The sequence below is a fragment of the Eulemur rufifrons genome, chromosome 7 (genome assembly GCF_041146395.1).
Source record: "Eulemur rufifrons isolate Redbay chromosome 7, OSU_ERuf_1, whole genome shotgun sequence".
NCBI lineage: Eukaryota > Metazoa > Chordata > Mammalia > Primates > Lemuridae > Eulemur > Eulemur rufifrons.
In genome coordinates, this window is record NC_090989.1 from 120,655,968 (window position 1) to 120,677,425 (window position 21,458).

The 21,458-nt window shown below is 46.7% G+C and overlaps 1 protein-coding gene across 1 annotated transcript in view; it reads right to left on the bottom strand.

Moving 5' to 3' along the window:
• Positions 1 to 1,565: 1,565 nt before the first annotated feature.
• The window catches only part of EPHB1 (EPH receptor B1), a 414,325-nt gene continuing 394,432 nt past the window's right edge, over positions 1,566 to 21,458 (bottom strand). The window contains exons 13-16 of the mRNA XM_069473212.1: positions 13,755 to 13,904; positions 7,418 to 7,611; positions 6,437 to 6,592; positions 1,566 to 3,030 (exon numbers count right to left, since the gene is read on the bottom strand). Coding sequence (XP_069329313.1) covers positions 2,922 to 3,030; positions 6,437 to 6,592; positions 7,418 to 7,611; positions 13,755 to 13,904 — 609 coding nt within the window. The 3' untranslated portion in view covers positions 1,566 to 2,921. The remainder of the gene's footprint in view (positions 3,031 to 6,436; positions 6,593 to 7,417; positions 7,612 to 13,754; positions 13,905 to 21,458) is intronic.

Sequence of the window (21,458 nt, forward strand, 5' to 3'; positions counted from 1 at the left end):
CTAACAATCCCTCCTAGTGACGCCAGTGCATGCTCACGCTTGCGGGGAGGCAGAGGTGAGGAGCAGGGAGTCAGATTGCCTGAGTCACAATCCTGACTTTACCATGTGTGTCTCTCAGTTTCCTCATCCCAAAACTGGGAACAATAGATTACCTGCTACCACTTCACAGGATAACGGTGAGGAAGCGAGTTCATGCCTGCAAAGCACTTAGGAAAGTGCCTGACATAGAGAACCTGCTCAGGAATGTTGCTCTTCATCCAGGGTAGGCATTACTTTCCTATTAAACAGATGAGGAAACTGAGGCCCAGAGAGGTTTGTGACTGGCCCAGTTCTACAGAGGCAATGTGTGAGGCCTCGCTCACTAGCGACACACCTCATTCCCCTTCAGGTTCACATGCTCTTGTGGTCCGTCCGGGGTGTGGGGGTGGGGCAGCTCGTGAGGGCATCGTGGCTGGGGTGCTGTGCACTCGGGCAGGCCTGCCCCACGGAGGACTGTGCCTTGAGGCTGCCTGCCCTCGCTCTCTGACCCCTCACGCTTTCCTCTCGTGCACTTTGGGTTCTCTCTATCTCTCTCCTTCCGGGACCTTATGGCAAAACCAAACCAAAGGGCTCGACAGAACCTTCACCTGCTTTGTCCACAGACAGAAGGTGGGTCATCATTGGTGCAAGTACAGTAAGGATTTCGGGTTAAAGATTCTGCCTCAGGAATTTGGTGACAAATTAAAACTCATTCCTGTGGAAAATTGAGAGTAGATTAGCCGAATTGCCTAGGCTTGTAAGATACTTCACGGATTGAGGTCTTTGGGGTAATTAGTAAATTGTGCATGGAATTGGTAAGCAATTAATAAAGAAAAGTTTTCTCTTCTACCCGCCTGGCTGGATTGAAGCCCTTTGCAGACACGTGCGAACCTGCTAAAAGGAGTCCTGTCCATCCACTCATGTCCTCAAGGGGTTAAGCACACGAGCTTTAACATGTGCTCCCCTGAATTGGAGCTGCACCCCTAGGCCTAGGAGCTTCTTTGAAGGAGCTTTCTGCTACAGTGAATCTTGGCCAGTGACTTCAGAAGGCAAGACCCTCCCGAAATCAAAGTTACCAAGGACTAGAGGAAAAGGCCGATATTACCTTAAATATGTATTAAATGAGCTTCTTGGGAATCACAGCTCCTTTTATTGCCTGGCATCCTTCCACCCCCAACTGCACATTTGTAGATACAGCCCAAGCAAGCCATCTAAATTTTACAAAATTGGCCTGGATGTGAACTTCTCAAATGCAGTGTGTAAACTAAAGCCAGGGCTAATCATGTATTCTGGGTGGTTGTTTATGTTTATTTGCCAGTGACTCCTTATGCCTCACATTTGAATCTTCAGAGTCTCATATTTATTCAGTTTTTCCTTTGGGTCGCGTCAGTGCCAGTGAGTCTAATATATTTTGCTTCTTGGGAGCCATGGGGTCAGGGATGTGCTCCCTCCCTCCCCCATTAGGGGAAAGAAAGGACAGTTGTTAAGGATTCTCCCAAAACTGGGGGACAACCCGCTGGAGTCCAGGGACACACACTCTGATGCCATTCTATGTAAACCCAGACATGCTTCTGCTCATTTTAATTAGACAGATAAAATTAGCAAGGAGATTAAGGTAAAAGGAGAAATCAAAAATATTTAAATGTTAGGTGGAATTTACAAAAGTGAATTGAACAATGAGGTACAATAAGGAATGTAAAGAGAAACACAGACACATTTGAAACATTCCTTGGATGCCACATGGCCTAAGCCAGTCCGCAGGTACGGCAAGAATTCTCCCTTGCCACCTCTTGAATTGCAGATTCCAGGGATGTGGAAGAACATTCTCCAGAAACATTTTCCTTCTCCTTTTCTTCAGATGTTATCAAGAATATCTGATCAGTCAGTATCATTCCAGAATGGCCCACACTGCATCCAATTCAAACCACTCACCTGTTTCCTATCTGAATTTGCAAACTCTCCAGAGTTGTTTTTGTTTTCCCCCTTTTGTTTTATTTTTCTCCCTTTCCTCTCTTCCCATTGAGCCAACAGGCCAACTGGGCCAACCAGAAAGCCAAACCAACACCACTTTCCTTCCCCTTTGGATTTCCCAGGGACAAAGACTTCCCAGTCCTTTCTTGTTTGCATCTGTTACGAACAAGCACAGTCATTTTATAACGCAGACATACATATGTGTGCTGTTGCACACGGAAACAGGTTTTTCTTTTTTTTCCCCAATTTGTGGTTTCTTTTTCCTTTTTGCAGAAAATGCAAACAAAAGAAAAACAAGGTTTTCAATTGAAGGTACATCTCTTCTTCAATATGAAGACATTAATTGAATTGGTTGGATCCCCATGCAGTGGTCAGCAAAGTCCTTTGGCAACTGACAGAACAACATCTGGAGACTCAGGAGCTGGGTTTGTTTGAAGAAACTTCCCTACAGGAGTCATGAGCAAAGGGAAACGGGTGTGGGAGAAGAGAGGGGCTCTTGGGGGAGGAGTACAAAAGGAGAAAAGAAAAGAATGTCATTGGTGAGGAAGAAAATGGAACACTACCTCTGTTTCTTCCCTCCACCTCCTTCCCTTTCTTCCTGTGGATGGATGACTCCAGCCCACTGAGGGTGGGAGCTGAGTTTACTCGTGCTCCCCTGATGCATATTGTCTTGTCTTCACTTCTGTTGAACATCACCTTTTTATATTTTTATTATGATATATTTGGTCTCCCACGACATCTTAGACATGCTTCTGTCACTGAGAAACGGAGGTTGCCTATTAGCAACAGGTCCGGTTGATTCTTCACTGATGAAAATGCATTCCTCAGCCGAGAAGCCAATCTCTCCAGCACATTCCACAGTGGTCAACCTCTGATTCCTCCTTGACCCTGGTCCTTTTTCTTCTTCTCGTCCCCCAAGAAAACGAGAGTTCTCATGCCATTGCCGTTGGTGACTGACTCATCTGGACTCTCATAGAATGAATACTGTTCAGGATCTTCTTCTGATGGCCTGCCAAGGTGATCCCTATTCTCAGGAGGTCTCTAGGGAGGAAGAAGACACAAAAGAAGTCCTTTAGTGTTAGGGCAGCTTTCCACAGATCAAAACTCACCACCAAAGCCATGCTCCTGATAATAGTTGGGTAGACAAATGAAAGTGCTTAAAGTCCAACTAGCTTAAGTTTGCCTAAGTTTCTGGCAAACTCCCAGTTAGATATTTTCTTGCTCAATCTCACTATCTTTATGCAATGGCCCTCTTCTCTGATGTTCCCTCCAGCTTAGACAGTCCTGGCAGTGTCGTGCCTTGTTCGGGGGATGTGTCCTCACTTACAGGCTCTGGAGCAGCCTCTTCCATATGTCCACGACCCTCCAGTGGACTGGAATTTTCCCCTGCAAGGAAAATTTCCAAGTGCATACTCCATGGGGCTTCAGTTATTCTGTGGAGCTTTCTGCCTAAATTAGTGATCACCCACTGAGATTGAAAAGATGTGGGGCTTGCCTGGTCTTCTGATGTTTTCCCCTGAGTTTCAATTTTCTGCCTCTGTTTGAATTTTAATGTCATGCATTTTTAAGAAGGGTGATCTCAAAATAACTTTAATATATCTGTCCAAGCAGGAATCCAAGGAATATGTCTGGGATAGGATTTTGAATTATATTAATCTTTGAGTTGTGAGCAAGTTAATGGCTTATATCTGACCTTAGGAGACCTATGCATCTTCTCTCCCATGTACCATATACTATCTCACTTAAACCTATATGAAAGAATTTCATAAAAATTGACAAACGATTGCAAAGTCAATGATGATACTAATTTAGCAGCAACCATTTCTTGTGTGCATCCTGGTAGGTGATGGGCCAAGTGCTTTGCATGTGCTATTCCATTTACCTCCCACCACAAACCAATGAGATGGGCACTATTACTATCTGCACATTTATAGCAAGGCAAGTATGGCTCAGAGACGTTAAATAATATGCTCAAGATCACATAACAGATAAGCAGTATGGAGCTGGGGTTCAAATACAAGACTGCCTGGCTCTTAGCACCCCTGCAGGGCTGCTTTGAAGAACTCTTCTAAGGTCCTGACTACATTTCCCCCAAAGCCTCTCTAGCACAGCTGATCACTTTGTACCCTCCACACCAGACCTGGTGGGCCCTGGGCTGGCTCTCTGTCCATAGAACCTTGGCTCTCCTGCCTCCCCACTTAAGCCTGGTAGTCAGTTTCCCAGGGGCTACAGCTGGGTGAGATTGTCAAAGTGCCCAAGGCTTTTTAGCAAATACTTATGGGATGCATGTTTGAATTTTGAATTCATAAATTGTCCCACAATCTATTTTATTAAGTTGCTCATTTTCTTTTTTTCATCTTTTATCTCTCAAGAAACAAACTGAATTGCTCCAATAGTGTGTAGGCATGTTTTACTTTGAACTAAATCCCTTAATTTTCAGTTTGACTTTCCTTTTAGTCTCCCGCTTATCTTTCTCATGTGACTATTCCCAGACCAAGGGAATTCCTTCAGAGTGGGGTGATCATGTGACAGGGGTCCCCATATGCAGGCAGATTACAGTGGGAAAACAGGAATAGCCTGTCTTCACGAACACCCACTTCTATGCCTGAACACAGTCTCTCCGATTATCTAGGGGCATCCATTTTAGCTGTGAAAGATGGGGAAGCTGGTTTTCCACTGGTGAGCACGTTTTATTTATTTATTTATTTATTTAATGTATTTATTTTATTTAGACTATCTGTTTGAAAGTCATTCCTAATGGCTGTCTTTTTTAGGCACCACTAGGAAATGAATCCAGGTTTAAAAAATGTATTCTGATTTTAGGCAGATTTAAGGCTAGATGCACAATGAAACCATCTCCCTGAAGAAAGTGGAGGGCCTGTCATTTCTGAAAAGAATAAACCTCTGAGAAGTTGAGCTAGACTCCAGGAAGATTGACTGCAAAGGGGTCAGTGTGTCAGGAAGCTGTCCCTCTGAGGCTCAACTGCTAGGGGTGGATACCACCCCTCTTTCCTGGAGCTCAGCAACTGGCCTGTCCCGGAGGGAATCCCAGCACCTAGAACTGTGCCTGATATATAGTAGGTGATCAATAAGTGTTTGTCAACTGCCTGATGGACTGAGGGATCCTCTACCATTGGAAATGTGTTACAGGCCAGTACACAGTGTAGCCTAGGCAGCCCACGTGGTACCCTCTAGGGTGTGTGTGTGTGTGTGTGTGTGTGTGTGTGTTGGCAGAGGGTAGAGTTAATTTCTAGGTAGGATTATCTGAGTTTCTGTGAGTGCGGAAGGCAAAATTTGACCCTTGCCAACTTTAATCCAGTGGTTCCTGACCTTTGCGTCACATTAGAATCACCTGGGGAGCTTTTAAAAATCCTGCTGCCCAGTTCTCACCACAATTACTCAGAAGGTGTGGGAGTGAGAACCAGGCATCGAGATTTTTTAAAGATCCCCTGGTGATTCCAGTGCTCAGCAAAGTATGGGAATCACTGAGGTCCTGGGTGGATGGGTAGAAGGACATTGAACTGGCAGCAAGAAGAGCAGGCTTGTTCCCCAGCTTTGCCACTGGTGAGCACCAATATCACCAATTTCAGAATCTGCTGAATGGAAGGGGTGGAACTAGATAAATATTTCCCAAACTACAGTTCCACAAAATCCTGCCCCTCGAAAATATGGTTCCATGGTATTTAATAATTTTAACTAGGTTTCTCTATTTCAGGATTTCGCATGGCCTTTATAATGCTAATATGAGCAGTGAATCTCCAAGAGGGTGATAAAATGCACAGTATTTCCCAAATTTATTTGACCATGGGACCTTTTTTCCAAGGAGAACCTATTAACATTTCCCACAACTGGTGCTACTCAGAACATTCTTGGAGAAATGATGGACTGCATGGATATTTAAGACCCCTTCTGGCTCTCATCTTATTTGAATAATTCTATTTTGTGTATTCCTCCAAACTCCTCTGGGAGCAGCAGACTGGTAAATAATTTGAGGGGGATGGAAATGTATGCTTATTGACAAGTGCTATCTAAGTACGAGGACAAGCTCCCTACACGTCGGAGATTGTTGCTGAATCAGTGCAGTGCTTTTCCTGCTATGTTATTTAAAGTGCTGGCTGGCTGTGTTCTTTCCATCTGGATGCTCTCTTTGATGGGTTGAGTTTAAAAACTTAAATGAGGGAGAGGCTCTCGGTGATTAGGCAAATGACATATGTCTACGACTTTGAAGAACTCTCATGTGGGGCCCAGAATGGATCTCTGCCGCCCCACCCCACCCTCACGTCCCCCTTTGTCTTTCCAAGGCACCCTCCCCTGACCAGGCTTGCTTCTACACAGAGGAGGGGCTCTGAGGGTGAGGCCAGAAATAGGACTCATGGCATCTGCAGTGGCAGGAAAGGAGCCCTGACCCCTACCTGCGGGCTGGATGGAGGGGATTCTCATCACTTACTCTGATGTCATCTGGGTGACGAGCTGGAGGGAGGTGAAGCCAGCGGTGAGGAAGCTGTCCCTGTACTGAACCATTTTGATGGCACTGAGCCAGTCGTCCACGGTGGTAAAGGCCGTGAAGTCGGGGATGGAGCGGTCGAGCAGAGGCTGGGAAGGCCTGGAGGGACAGAGGGGGACAAGTGACCTCAGAGCTGCAGAGGCACATGGACAGAGCCCATCTTTGGCTTCACGGAGACTTCGCTGATGGCAGCATCCCTCACGGTTTGAGGATCACAGTGGAGCCCCGGGCTAACCCTTCCTTCTTTACAAAATCCAAAATTGGTGTGACTTCTAAAGTCAGACGGCCAATCCCCCACTTCTGGGCATTGTCACAGGTCAGTCAACCCAGACAGGCAGACTGATACAGGATTTGGTCTGCGGGGAAGGGGAGGCTCCCAACTCCTTTGTAAACTGAAATCTGAGAGCCTCACCAGCCAAAGATATAGTCCTTTAAAAAGTAGATACAGTTCACCACAACCTCCCCCAATCTACTGGTAACATTTTGTTTTCCTGATTTCATCCTCAGCTACTTGAAAAAATGGAGCAGTGGTGGCACTGACTTGCTCTGGCACATTCTCAAAGCAGACTCCCAGGTACTCAAAACAGAAATCAGGGTGCACCTTGACATTTCTCTCATCCTCAGTACCCATGTGCAATCCTTCACCAAGTCATAAACATTTTGCCTCCTACATCTCTCAGACTCACCTACTTTTTTCCACAACCATTACCTTTATTTAAGATACCATCTTCTCTATCACAATTGTTGCAATATTCTCCTACCTGTTTTTCTTCATGCATGCTTGTTCCCTCAACATAAAGTTCATACTGTAGCCAGATGCTCTTTTTAAAAATGCAGATGTGACCATGATCATAGAGTGCCAAGCTATCCCCCTGACCACGAGACCACCCCCATCTAGGGATCACCCTGTTTCACCAGACTCACACGGCGGTGATGGTTGCCACAGTCTTGAGACTTGCCGGGTTCCGGATCATCTTGTCCAGGGTGTTGACAATCTCTGCAAAGCGGGGCCGGCTGTTTCGGTCCTTCTGCCAACAATCCAGCATGAGCTGGTGTAGAGCAGCTGGGCAGTCCATGGGTGGAGGCAGCCGGTAGTCCTGCTCAATGGCATTGATGACCTGCAGTGACACACAAGGAAAAGGTGTGACTGGGTGATGGATGAGCCACCAGCCAGTTATTTGCAAATTAGCCACCAAGGATGGAGCCTCCCTGGCTTAGGCTGGCTCAGGTGCCCTTGTTCTGTGCTCACACACCTCCCATCATAATGGACTTTCTGTGCACTTGGCTGATCCCCCTAGACTGGGGCTCCTAGGAAGCAGGGACTGCATCTTATTGCTCCTTTGTGCCCCTAGCACCTGGTGCAGGGCCCGACACACACTGGGACTCTGTAAATGTTTGTTGAAGACTGAGCTGGTGAACCGCTTGAGTATCTCCTCTCTTTAGAAGACATAGGGCCTAATTCTGCCTTACTGGAAGCTGGTGGCACCAGGGGTGACGAAACAGTGACACACGGGAAACCCAGTGAAGCCACTATTTATAAAAGACATCCCCAAGCTTGTGGTGGCCTCATTCCTTCATTCCTAAGGGAAGTGAAAGAAGGAAAGGGATCAGCACTGACGGAGCACCCACTCCATGCCAGACACCCTCTAGGTGTCTTCCAAGCATTATTTGCTTTAATCCTCATCAGGCAGCAACATGACTGGGGTTGAAGATCATCTGGTTAAACAAACTGGTTCCGTATGAAGACAGCAGTCAAAAATAACAAGGTGGTCCAAAATGAATCTGTCCAATCAAGTTTTGGTAATTTTTTAAAATTCTGGGGGACAATTTCATAAGGATTTTAGGAGCTTTAAGAAACTTTGGTTTTCATATTTTCATGTTTTCAACCTGTACTTCTTAATTTCTAATTCATTTTGTTATTCTTATTTCAGCATATTGTGGGGGTACAAAAGTTTAGGTTACGTATATTGCCCTTGCCCCCCCGCCCCTCCCCCCCAGTCAGAGCTTCTAACGTGTCCATCCCCTAGACAGTGCGCATCGCACTCATTATGTATGTATACACCCATCCCCTCCCCCACCCTCATCTGCCCGACACCCGATCAATGTTATTCCTAAATGTGCCCTTAGGTGATGATCAGTGAAACCAATTTGATGGTGAGTACATGTGGTGCTTATTTTTCCATTCTTGGGATACTTCACTTAGTAGAATGGGTTCCAACTCTTTCCAGGAAAATACAAGAGGCGCTATATCACCATTATTTCTTATAGCTGAGTAGTACTCCATGGTATACATATACCACGTTTTATTAATCCATTTTAATCAATTACATTTGCTTTGACCTTCTTGCATTGGAAAAAATAATTATAAATGACCCAAGTGCTAAACATATGAACTTACTATGGTGCACCCATAATACAATGGAAGGCCTAAAATATAACAGCAGGCCTTAAAGTGATACTGCAAAAATGTATCTATTGAAATGGATATACATTATAATGTTAGGCAAAAGAGCAGGCTGCATAGCTGCTGGTGTGCTATAATATTGCTTTCATAAAAAACAAAAATCAAAACAAAATAAAACCCAACAATTATACACACGTATAGAAAGACCCTGGAAGGATGTACAGCATGGAGTTAATGGTGATTGCCTCTGGGGAGGTAGAAACTTGAATGTTCTTTATGCATTTCTTTTTGCTTGCTTGTATTTTTTATTTCCTATAATAATGACACATTGATTTTATATTAAAATAAACAGTTAAACAACAAAGGAAATAATTTGGAGATTAGGGATTTTCTGGTGTTTTTGCTTCTACTTTCAAAAATCAGATTCATTTCAACTGATCAATTTTTTTTCTTCATACATTGGTCAAAAAGTGAATGCTTTGAATGAGTTTACATTCTTACAATTACTGTGTACAATTACTGTGGATGCGAGATGGGGCATGAGATCATGGAATAACCTGAAGTCATTAGAGACAGTCAAGGTGCACCGTCCCTTCCCTTCAGTATGATGAAGAACACAAACCATCACAGTAATACCACTGTATTAAAAAATCCAGTGACCAGGAACATTCACTTTTGAACAATGTGTAGCACTGACAAGTTTTCCTCCAAACTGTTGTCAGTCAAACTCCCTGCTCTCCTCTGAGGAGGGCATTTTAACCCCTTTTTCCCCATGAGAAAAGGGAGGCAAAAGCAGTGAATGAACTTGCCCAAGGGCACACAGCTAGCAGATGATAGGCTGGGAATAAGTCACAGGGGTGCTTGATTTTAAGTTTTGAACACCTGGAAAGCCACATAATACCAGGCCTCCGTGGGGCTGCCCTGATCATCTCAGCCTGGAGAACAGCACCTGGAGCTGTTTGGGGTCTTCATGGCATGAAACAGGGACACGGAGTGGAGCTAAGTGATCCATGAGAGTGAGCAGCCAGGCATCATTCCCATTATCCTGGCCCGTAAACCTGTGCCCTTTTCAAGCTCCTTCCAGGCAACCAAAGTGAGGGTCCTAGTCACAGAGTCTCCACTCATTGTGGGGACAAGTGGGATTACCCCACTGAATGGTCCCATGAGTTGCCTGAGGCCAAGCTAGGTGGGACCAGCAAGAGGGGCTAGTGTCCAAATTCAACTTCTTTTGGGGCTAGGGGACCCCAAAATCTTCTAGTGCAAGGCAACTAGTGTTATTCATGTAGCTCTAGACTGATGTCACCTCTGCCCAAATTGTTTGATGCTAGAGCCCCAAAAAACTAATTTTCCTGTGCACAAGACAACTCTCCTACTTGCTCTAGAATAGGAAAGAGACTTAATAAATTCCACATCCCCATGTCTCACCGTTCAGGATAGAGTATAGCTATGGGAACCCCTTCCCACGTCTATGTTTACAAAATGGAATTTTACTCCATTTACTGCTTCTTCTACATAACTTTGTTTGCTAATCCTCAAGCTGAAACTCTGGGAGCATTGATGCTTCTTGCACATAGGAAAAAAAGACAGCTGTTACCCTCCATGCCAAAGAAAAAAATACTGAGGTCATTAATTGGCAGATGGGCAGCATTTACCTATTCAAATCTCTGCCTTTGGAGATTTGTATTCTCTTCTTACGGATCTGAGTGTTTTCTAAATTTCCTGAGTGCACATAACTTATAGTCAAATTAAAACATCATTATATAAAAAAATTTTTTTTGGTTCTCTCATGGGACTTTGAGATCATTCTCTGTCATACCTGCCTCGCTAGTAGGTGTGGAGAACAGGGAGGAGGCGTGGAGAAACACCTTCAATATGGCCATCTGATGGCTCTAAACACCAGTGACCAGGTTTGAACTATATGGAAAGGTATGGCCTATGGTTGGGGGCATAGGGTGTCCTACTGAGCAGAGTTGAAAACTGGAGTGAATTCAGGGCCTCTTCCCTTGGTCCATAACAGGATGAGATAAACGAATGTTGAGAAGATTGAAGATTAGAAGGAGATAAGATGACATTTCCAGAGAGAAGTAAGAGTGAAGGTGTGTGGGTGAGAGAACCAGTATAGGCAACTCTTTCCTGGAGCTCACTGCCGTCTCACTTTGAATGGTCTACAGCAGCTCTTTTGGCCATCCCAAAGGCCAGTATAAGTAAACATCCTGGGGCCTAACTAAAGGGCCAGGGATGAGGCAGGGTGAGGGGTGGCCTTTGTTCACCTGTATCCAGAGACGGTAGGTGTGGGGGTTGGGTGGGGACCAGGCACAGGTGGTCTAACCCCAGGTGCTCTTAGGCAACAGACGAAGTGACTGGGGCTCCTCTGGGAAATGAGCAAGGCCCCTCCTTTTGCCCTCACTTCCTCAGTGGGGGCTCCTGGCTGGCCCGAGACACGGATTTCCCATTAGTGAGTTGGGCTGTGGGTGGTGCCTCCTTGACCTTCCACTGAGGAGAGCAAAGTGAAGGAGCTCAGAGCAGCGGAGGAACCAGGGCAGAGCGGGTTAAGTTGAGCTCTGATGTTTCAATATAACTGCAGCTCCTCTCCACAGACACTGCCACTCTCATTATCTCTGTCAATCACATCCAAGCAGCAGAACTTCCAAGTTGCTCTCTCTGGCTGACAAACTCTCTATTCATGTTCAAAGACCTTCCTGGGCTCTGGAAGCCTAATTACCAGCACTCCGACTTGCCTCTGCAATTCTCTTCCTTAAAGCCTTTCAATTGTCATCTGTAACATCCTTTACCGCCACCACCTCAGTGGTTTCTCATGAGCGAAGCTGCAGCGCAGCAGCTGGGAGCCCCTCCTGGCTCTTTCCCAGGCCAGGTTGTAAGAAGCTTTCTGAATGGGCATGAAGTCACCTCCCACCTCCCATAGGGAGCAGAATTGCACTAGGGGCTTTATTTTGGAGAAATACAATAAAATCAGAACAAACTGCTGCTTTACAGATGTTCTTATTCCCTCTGAGATGCATCTCAAACGTCAACTATCTGAGAAGCCTTCCTTCCCCTTCCTCACTCAGATGTTCCCAAAGCCCCATGTATACGCCACTGGACTGTAAACCCCTCAAGAGTAGAACTAGCAAGCACAATGCTGAGTCACAATTAGCATACCATGACTGTGTGTTGCAAGAATAATTTGGGGATTCTGGAAATCTAATATCAGAAATTCTATAATATTTGTTTTCAGCATAGGTAAATGCATTGACAGAAAATACCGTGAATGTTAAAGCTTGCCTGCCAAACGGTCTCATAATCCATTCTCTGTGAGCTGAATTATTCTTAATCGGATTAAGGTCTTGGGTAAGAAAAGATGGGCCTGCTTTTTTTGGCTATCATTTCTTACTCATGTATCAGACAGTATGGATGGAGCCAGGGTGCCACTGATTTCATGAAAGCAACCTCTCTGCCAACTCCAACACCTACTGCTTTGAGGCCACAGGAGCAGAGGCAAGGCGTGGCTGTCCAGATAATAGACACTAACTATGGTTGTCACTGGGACCTGGTTAAGGATGCAGCCATTTCACCCACTCCAGGCTGGACCCACTCTGCCCATGGCAGCGGGGAATACTGTCACAGAAGTACTCCAGCTTCTCTTGCACAACCTCTGGGAAATTGCCACCGTTCTCAATCTTATGAGCAACTACCATGGTCATAAACCTCTGGCTGGATAGGGGGCTTATGGATTCGCAAGCTTATGAGTGCCTCAGGGTCCACCCAACCACAGAGTTGTTTACAGTGTGGCTGTTTGCCCAGTGGACCAAGATCTGAACTGGGGACAGCCCTTCCTCTTGGAGCCTATGAGTTGGGAAAAATAAGAACTACCCCCCAAAGTGATGGGAAGAACAAGTGGAGAACACACATATGTAGGCTTTGCAAGCTGAAATCCTCTCAGCTCCAAGGGGAGGGTATGTATTCAAATCACAAAAAGAGGAGTGGTCCCTGGGGAATGGCCCAGGGTCAAGGGCAGTGTTAACATCCAGGCAGGGCTTTCCACTGGAGCCTTATCAAAGGAATCATCCTAAAAAGACTTCCTCATCCTTTAGTAATTATGGAGCAGAGATTCCCATTTGGAACACTGCCAAAAGGCCTCTACTTAAAGCGTCTCAGGTAAACTTTCTCTTTCCTTTCCCAGCCACGTTCCATGAGGGCAGCCTGGAGGCGATTGACCCCCGGCAGACAGGGCCCCACTCCTGTGGCCCATCTGTAGCTGACCAGCTTTGGGAAGGCTTCTCAGCTCCTCCTCTACTAGTAGGTGACACGGGCTCCCAGAGGAGTGAATTCTCAGGGAAGAAGGGCTTTTTATGATTACCCTCCTTACAGCTGAGGACTGTGAGTCCCGCACAGAAACTGCAACTGCCTTGATGAAGCACAGCTGTCAGAAGCAGAGCAGGCTGGGAACTGAGCCCCTGGCCCTCATACCAGGGCTCCTTCCCTTCTGTCATGCATGAGGAAGAAGAACACAGATCCCAGGCTCTGTGTAGGGTAGAAGGGTAGAGTTTCCTGCTTAATTTGGGGCCTGACCTATTCATGATCCGTGACCATTCAGAACCAGCCTGTTGTCTCTTGGGTTGGAGTCTGTGGCTTGGGCACCTCCACAGGCTTTGTGGTCATTGGAACTGTCATATCTCCAGGCTGGGCTCTTTCATTAGTTCAAATATCCACGCCAAGAGTGTCCCTCTATCCCCTACCCTGGATACCTCAAGTTCAGGTTATGAGGCCCTGAGCTGAAAACAGGAGGGCTTGGTATGCTACTGCCTGTGTGACTTGTTGGAAGGGGGTTTGTGGCAACCAGGTGCTATGGACACTCACATCTTGGTTGGACATATCCCAATAGGGTCTCTCTCCAAATGACATGACTTCCCACATGACAATCCCGTAGCTCCAAACGTCGCTGGCCGAAGTGAATTTGCGGTAGGCAATGGCCTCTGGAGCTGTCCATCTCACGGGGATCTTTCCACCCTGGAAGGAGGAGAAACATGGTCAGCCCAACCATCAGCTTTCTGGTTGAAGGCAGGAAAAAAAAACTTGGTGTGCACAGCCCCACTCCCATATCTTTCCATATCTCGTGTCTTAGGAGGCCCATGCCAGTCCCTGCCCCATGGAACCATATGTTGCTGTGCCTACTTAGATGAGCTCAAGGAAGTGAGCATGGCCCAAGCTCGTCTCACGCCATACTGGGCACACCACATGTGCCCTGATTCACCACATATGATGCTAATGTTGTGGGGAGGTGAGAGGAGAGTGTGCAACTGTGGAAATCACACTAGAACTACATGAGATTGGCTATATGTGATACAAGTTATGGTTGTCTTTGTTCCATGGCAAGGCAAAAGCTACAACATTTGGGTCCAGGGGAAACACAATGACACAAAAAAGAAAGAAGAGTGATGAGGCATACCTCCTGGAGGAGCCTCCCACTACAAGATCATTTCCATTGTGAAACTCTGCAGCCTGCAGACAGCCCCGGGCTGCAGTGGGGTTTCATGGGCCCAGTGCTGTGTCCTCTCTACCTGATGGCTGTTCCTCCTGTCCTTCAGTGGAGGTGAAGATACTGGAAGATGGAGATCGCTTTTCTAAGGGGCCACCCTTAAGTTCTCCTTCTTGCCCTCCAACCCCATACGGGAAGTTTCTGACTTGGCTCTCCACTTGGCTCTGCTTGTCTGCCAGACCTTGACCAGCACCATTTACCCAAGGGATTTATATCCATCCATTCGTTCATTCACCCTGTCAACAAATAAGCAATAACCACAGCCTTGTGCCAGGTCCTATTTGAGGGGCTGGTGTCCCAGAGATGAGCCACCTAGTGTTCCTTTCCTCAAGCTGCACAGGATGGGGTCAGGCAGAGCAGACAAGAAAACAGAAACTTAAAATGAATTATTAAAAAAAAATTCAAGAGAGAGGAAGGTGAAGATAAGGGTGGGTACAGAGTGCTCTGAGAACCAAAGGAGACTCCTTATCATAGCGAGGGGTCAGGAAGGATGTCCAGGAGCAGTCTGGGAGGCAGTTTCCTGCAGTGTTTGAGAACTTCTGGAGCCTTTGGCTGGGTGTGGGTACCAGCACTGCCCCTTTCTACCTGTGTCATGGGGGGCAAGGAACCTACCTCTCCATGCCTCAGTTTCTCATCAGCACCTACACAGTCAGGTGTTAACTATTATTTTCACTATGCTCAGCCCTAGAGAACAAGTAGAAGTTAACCAGGCAAAGTAACAGGAGGAGGGAAGTGCCGGCAGAAAGCAGCATGTGCAAAGGCCGGGGGTAAGAGAGGGGAGGGACCTGCAAGCCGTCCACGAGAGCTAAAGCACAGAATTCCTAAGGGGAGCAAAGGGAGGCGAGCACGGAGCAGGAGGCAGGCATGGTCTCTCCTGTCCAGCATCAATGGGGCCTATGGGTATTAAAGTGGAACACTCACTGAGGCTGCCCTCCACAGCTCACCATTCTCCAGAGCAAATATGATCCTCATTTTCAATTCTTCATGCCAAATACCAGTATTTTGCCCCCATAGTGCTTTCTCCATGCCTGGACTCTGTCTACCCCACACGACATGAAACCTGTGGCTGCTGGCGGCAGTGGTGGCACAGGGCAAGGCGGCTGCCCCCTACTCCTCTCCACGTTTGCCTCATGCCTCCGCCAAAGGAGACTATTTTTATACTGACCATTCTTGCAGTCTGCTCACATCACCAAAGATACATGGTGGACGTTAGCAAAAATACCTTAAACATGTATAAATGGTTAATCTGAGCCAGAGAGAGAGAGAGGAAAAAAAGGAGCAAACTGCAAAGTATATTTTTATCTGGTTTCCTATCCGGGGACTGAGAGGAATAAAGCCAACCTGGCCTGGACCTCCCCAGGCCCATCTCCAGCTTTCTGCAAAGAAGACAGTCCTGATTTTCCCTGAGGATGATGGCAGGCTTTTGTGGTGGGAGACGTCTTCTGCTCAAATGCCAGCAATGTGACAAATGCCTGGAGGGCAGGCTTGGGCTGGCTGCAACAGGACACTCTGTTCTCACCATCCTCCAGAGCATAAAGGAGTTGACTAGTTTTTATCTACATGGTACCCATGGCTGGGAAGAGAGGTGGAAAATCCACCCAGTGAACCGGGAGCTATTGCACACCTGCAGGCCAGTGTCTGATAGCTCAGAGACCCACGTTGTGTGTCGACATTAGGGAGGAGGTTGTTGCCACACTCTGAGGTGGCCTGGGCTCCCCAAGAGGAGAGGGGTTTTTGCTTCCTCAAAATACATGGGTTAAGTGAGGTGAGAGAGAGCAGAAGTTTAATTAGTATGATTCTGCATGTGTGCGTGTGTGTGTGTGTGTGTGTGTGAGAGAGAGAGAGAGAGTATGAGATTCTGTGTGAGTGAGAAGTTGTCAATACGTGTGAGAGAGAACGAGAGACAGAGAAAACGTGTCAGGCAGCGTGGGTCTGTGTGTAAAGGAGAGAGAGGGCTTGCTGATCCTGTGTGTGTGTTGGTGTCAGAGAGTGGGGAGGGAGATGAAAGTGTGGCTCTTCTGAATTTCAAAGCGGCATTTGGTTTGGGAGTCTGGAAGTGTCCTCCTCTGCCAAGTCTGGAGCAGACCCCAGGGGCTGTCAGTGACAGCTGTGGAGCTGCTCCCTCTTGCCTGGAAAGCCGCAGTGCCAGAGTCACGGCAAGGAGCCCCCAGCCCTCCTGCCACCTTGCACGGTTGGGCCTCACTGAACACGGAGCTTGGCCTGTCACTGCCACCCCCTCCATCCCAGCAGGCTGCCAGGTCTCCAAGAAGAGCACCCCCACCCCACCCCGGACAGGCAGCTGACAGCTTGTCACGACCGGCTCCCCCACTCAGTGGAAGAGCTGGGGGACACTGATCTCACCTCAGAGGCAGAACAAAAGGAAATGCAAAGTCAGGGAAACACGAAGATGGGTGATTTCTTTCTTGGGAATTTTAAACTTCCCTTCTATCTTTTCAAACATCACATTGTCAGTGTTGCCTTCTGATGCTCAGAGGTAATTATGGGATGATTACTTAACATGTCTTCAATTATGTGAAAGGAAATCTATTAATTTAGAGGATGGTGACCAGCCCTGTGGAGGGGAACAGAAGGAAAGGAAGTGGGATGCTGCCATGGCAGGCAGAGTTTCTGCTGGCCAGGAAGGTCCCACTGCTGGACAAGGAAGGCCACAGCCAATGCATCCACGTGACTGTGAAGTGCTCTAAGTGTCCCTGGCTCCCCAGTGCAGGCATGTGCAAGGGGCACAGAAAAGTGCTTGTTCTGCTGGGTGGTAGGGAACATGCAGGAAGAATTCTCAGGGTGGTGAAGAACGGATGGGGCTCACTGGGAAGGAACCTGCATCCATGTGGGCACAGAAGGGCTGACACTGGGCCTGAGGAGAACACTGTCCCTGGCATGGGTTTTTGCAGTGCACCAGATGACTTGCCTCCCCCAGGGATGCTGAGGGCAAGGTCTGCATTCTGCAGGGACAGCATTTGTTCAGAGCTGCCATGGGGGTCACTGTTGGCGCATGGGGGAGAAGAAAGAGGAGACGAAGAAGAGGAGAGGAGGAAGAGGCACCTCACCATCACCAGGGCTATGAGTTCCCTGTAAGACTTCACACATGCACCTTCCACGTGGACCTTCCACACAGAGTTTTGCATGGAATGGTTGTGCTGCCAAGAACTTCTTCAAATGTTTGAAAACCACTGTTTCAGATAATTATATCTTAACTCAGACTTAAGACAAACTTGAGAGAGAGAGACAGAGTGTGTGTGTCTGTGTGTGTAAGCCGATGAACTAAGAGAAGATCTCAGGCAGTGGATAAATCCTAACTCAGCCATCTTCAGGTCAAGTCTGACTCATACTCACACCTGCCAGCAGATCTCAGCATGGAGACTTCAGTCCCTAGGCCTCAGCTGGCCTGCAACAAGCATCTCTGTACTACTCATTGTGTACTCACTGCCCTGCTGGGGACATGGCAATGATGAGACTCAGCCCCGCCCTAGAGGGGCGGTGGACCTCCCTGATGCCACCCAGCCAGCTCACTCTCTTGCCACAGTGAGATTAGGTAGGCATAGCACAGAGCTTTGGTTCTAGAGCCTGCCCTAATGTGACGGTTTCCAGGCTGAGGTCTGATTATTTATCCTGGAGGAGCCCAGAGGATAGTGCTTCTGTGCACCTGGGCACTGCTACAGTACTTTTCTCCACCATCCTGTGTGAGACTAAGCCTCGGTGGGATTATGCCAGGAATCTAGACACTTATGAATATCGTGTATGTGATCATGTACTTGTTCACCAAATACTGGACTCGTGGTACATGGTAGAATCCGCTTGACGCTTGGAAGTGATATGTTTTTGACTGAAAGTATCATGTAATCGCTCTGGATTTCATAATGCCCACTACTCCAAAAGGTATATGATATATAAAATATATTGGGGTTGTGAAAATCCAATATGATAGTTACACAACCCACACAGTATATTACTGTTACCTTTAAATAAGAACTTATTGAGTGTTGTGTGCTGAATTGTGTCCTCCAAAACAGTATGTTGAAGTCCTAACCTGTGATACCTGTGAATGTACAATCAAGTTTAAGATGAAATCATACTAGATTAGGATGGGCCCTAAAATTGCTGCTGGTGTCCTTCCTTATGAGAAGTCCATGCAAAGATATGAGGCACACAGGGAGAACACCGTATGGAAATGGAGGCTAAGACTGGAGTACCGCATCTACAAGCCAAGTACATCAACGACTGATGGCAACTAGGAGGGAGGCATAGAACAGATCCTCCTCTAGAAACTTTGGAGGGAAGATGACCCTGCCAACACCTTTATCTCCAGAACTGTTAGCAAATACACTTTTGTCATTTAAAGCCACCCAGTTTGTGGTACTTAGTTACAGCAGCCACAGGAAACTAACACATTGAGAATACACAATTTTACCAGGTACTAGTTTAAATATACTATTAAGTTCCTGGCAGCAAAGCCATGAAGGGCTACTCTTAGGGGGCAGTGGGATTTTGGAGTGAAGATTGTGCTTCCTCCAATACCTCCAATATTTTATATTATAGCCCCTCCATTAACCGCAGGGCCCCTCTAATATTTCTTCAGTGCTGTTGATCAGACCTCAGCCACAGTCCACACCTTGGAGGACTGTCCTGTGCCGGCATGCCTGAGGGAGAATTCCATCCTCATTCTACTAGCGGTGTCCCCAGACTCAGGCGGCCACTCCAGGCCTAGGTAGCCACACTGTAAGTGCACAACACTGGCTGAAGGCAAGGCCAATAACCCTCCTCTCTGCATACCCAGAAGGCCTAGCCCAGTGATTCCCAAGGTTGGCTGTCCATTGGAATCACATGGGGGAGAATTTTTTTTAATGCCATGGGCATTCTAATGTATTTAGAATTTCTGGGAGTAGTGCCTAAGTGCTGGTGTGTTCTAACATGCTTCAGGTGATTCTAATGTGCAAACACGAGTAAAAGCTGTGGTTCTCAAATTTGAGTGTGCATCAGAATCTTCTGGAGGCCTTATAAAACTGGTCTCAACTCACACTTTTAACTTTACTAGCTCTGGGATGGGGTCTGAGAATTTGCCTTTCTAACAGATTCCCAGTATGGTTTTCACACTTTGAAAAGCACTGACATAGATCAAGCCAGCATAAGTCATGGATTGCATTAGGTTCCATCTTGAATACCAACTCTGATCATTGTTAGTGGATGAATTGAGAAGGATTCTGAGGCATCATCTGGGCTCAGCAAAGGGCTGTGACTGATTACTACACATTAGAATAACCTGAAGCATGTTAAAACCACCAATGTTTGGGCACCACTCTCAGAGATTCTAAATAAATTAGAATATCCATGGCAATTAAAAAAACCAAACTTCCCCAGTGTCTCCAATGGGCAGCCAGCACTGAGAACCTCTGGGCTAGGCCTCCTGGTGTGCAGAGAAGAGGAGTATTGGCCTTGGTGAACAATGTCTGCCCTGGGTGAGGGACACCCACTTGTACCCATGGCAAGTATTGGCCAATACTGCACTAGACCTCAAAAGATCCTAAAATGATGAAAAAGCAGCAAATTGACTTCACTAATGTTTCTGTCAAGTATGTCTGTGGCCCAGAGGAAATGGGGAACTGAGAAGAAGTTTGCATTTTCTGTCAAGAGTCACCGTGGAGTTGGCAGGCTGGACACACCCCTTGGAGCAGTGACCATCCTGACTGTGTGGTTGACCAGCCTGGGCGAGGCATCTGCCTGTGCGAGGGGCTCTGTGCAGCCCTCTGTGGACAAGTTCAGACACAGATGGCCCTGCCCTCAGGGGCATCCATGTGACACACCCCCTCCTGTTCCACGGTCACTTCCCACTGCCCTGGTCTAAAGTGGGCTCTAAGTGTCTAAGCATTAAATTAGAAAGGTATTTTAGAATGAAGGTCTTAAACGAAAGCACTCTGAAAGTACACTGACCCATTTTCCTCAACCTAATCAGTAAAGTCATTTTTTTCTCCAGATGAGACCTATATCAGTCAAAAAGGAAAAGAAGTTTCTGCCTAAAAGGTTATCCTTCTCTGAGTGTTACTAGCTTCTAACAACCAGTGGAAATGGCTTCTGGCTGCTGAATTGCAACTGAGTCTATATAATAAAGAGGCTGTTCCCAGTTCCCCAGGATGCCAGGAATTTGCATGAAAACAGTCTCTCATCTTCTAAAAGAGTTCATCCTGCCCTGCTGCTTATTTCTTTCCAGAAGCCACAATCTTGATGGTGACACTGTAATTTATTACCATGCTAAGGATTATGATGCAACATACAGAGAATGCGGAATGTTAGGTGGGAAGCAGGCTGCAGGAACAGGTGAGCTTTTGGAGAGGATGGTCCCGTTTGTCATGCAAATGGCACATAGAACAGAAAAAAAAGGGCTGGGAGAAAAGACAACTCGAAAAGACACACAGCGTTAGCTGCAGACAAAATTGTTTCTAAATAGAATGTTTTTCAAAGCTTTTCTTGAAGCATTAGCTGCTCCTCCAAAATGAATGACACAATGTATTTCGTACTAGTAATAAAATATGTGATTTGAATAACTACAAATGGAAAAATTTACAGTCGGGTGGGGTCCCCGCTGCCTCTCCCCTGAGCTCTGTGAGCCCTGAAACCCTTCTGTGAGATGCTGCGAAAGGTAATTGCAGCCTAAACATCATTTCCCAGCAGCTAGAGAAAGGCCTATTTGGACATAAATTAACTAAAAATATGCGGATGATAGTGTGTATTTCATGTGTGAAGAACAGAAAGGCCACTTGGTGACATTTCCCAACTGGGAAAAAAATCCTGTTCTTCAACCAAACAGACATCGTTTCTCTACACTGTACCGTCAGGGCAAACAGCTGTCTTTACTGCCCACACCCAAACAGCCCGTGGGGGCTAGGATATGGGCATTATTATTATTTTTAATCACGCAGAACTTCTTGAGTTTACAATTAAAAAGAACGGTGGAGAGACAAGGGCTAAATAATTCACTAGCTGCCTTCATTCATCCAACAGGCAGGCAGGTGGTC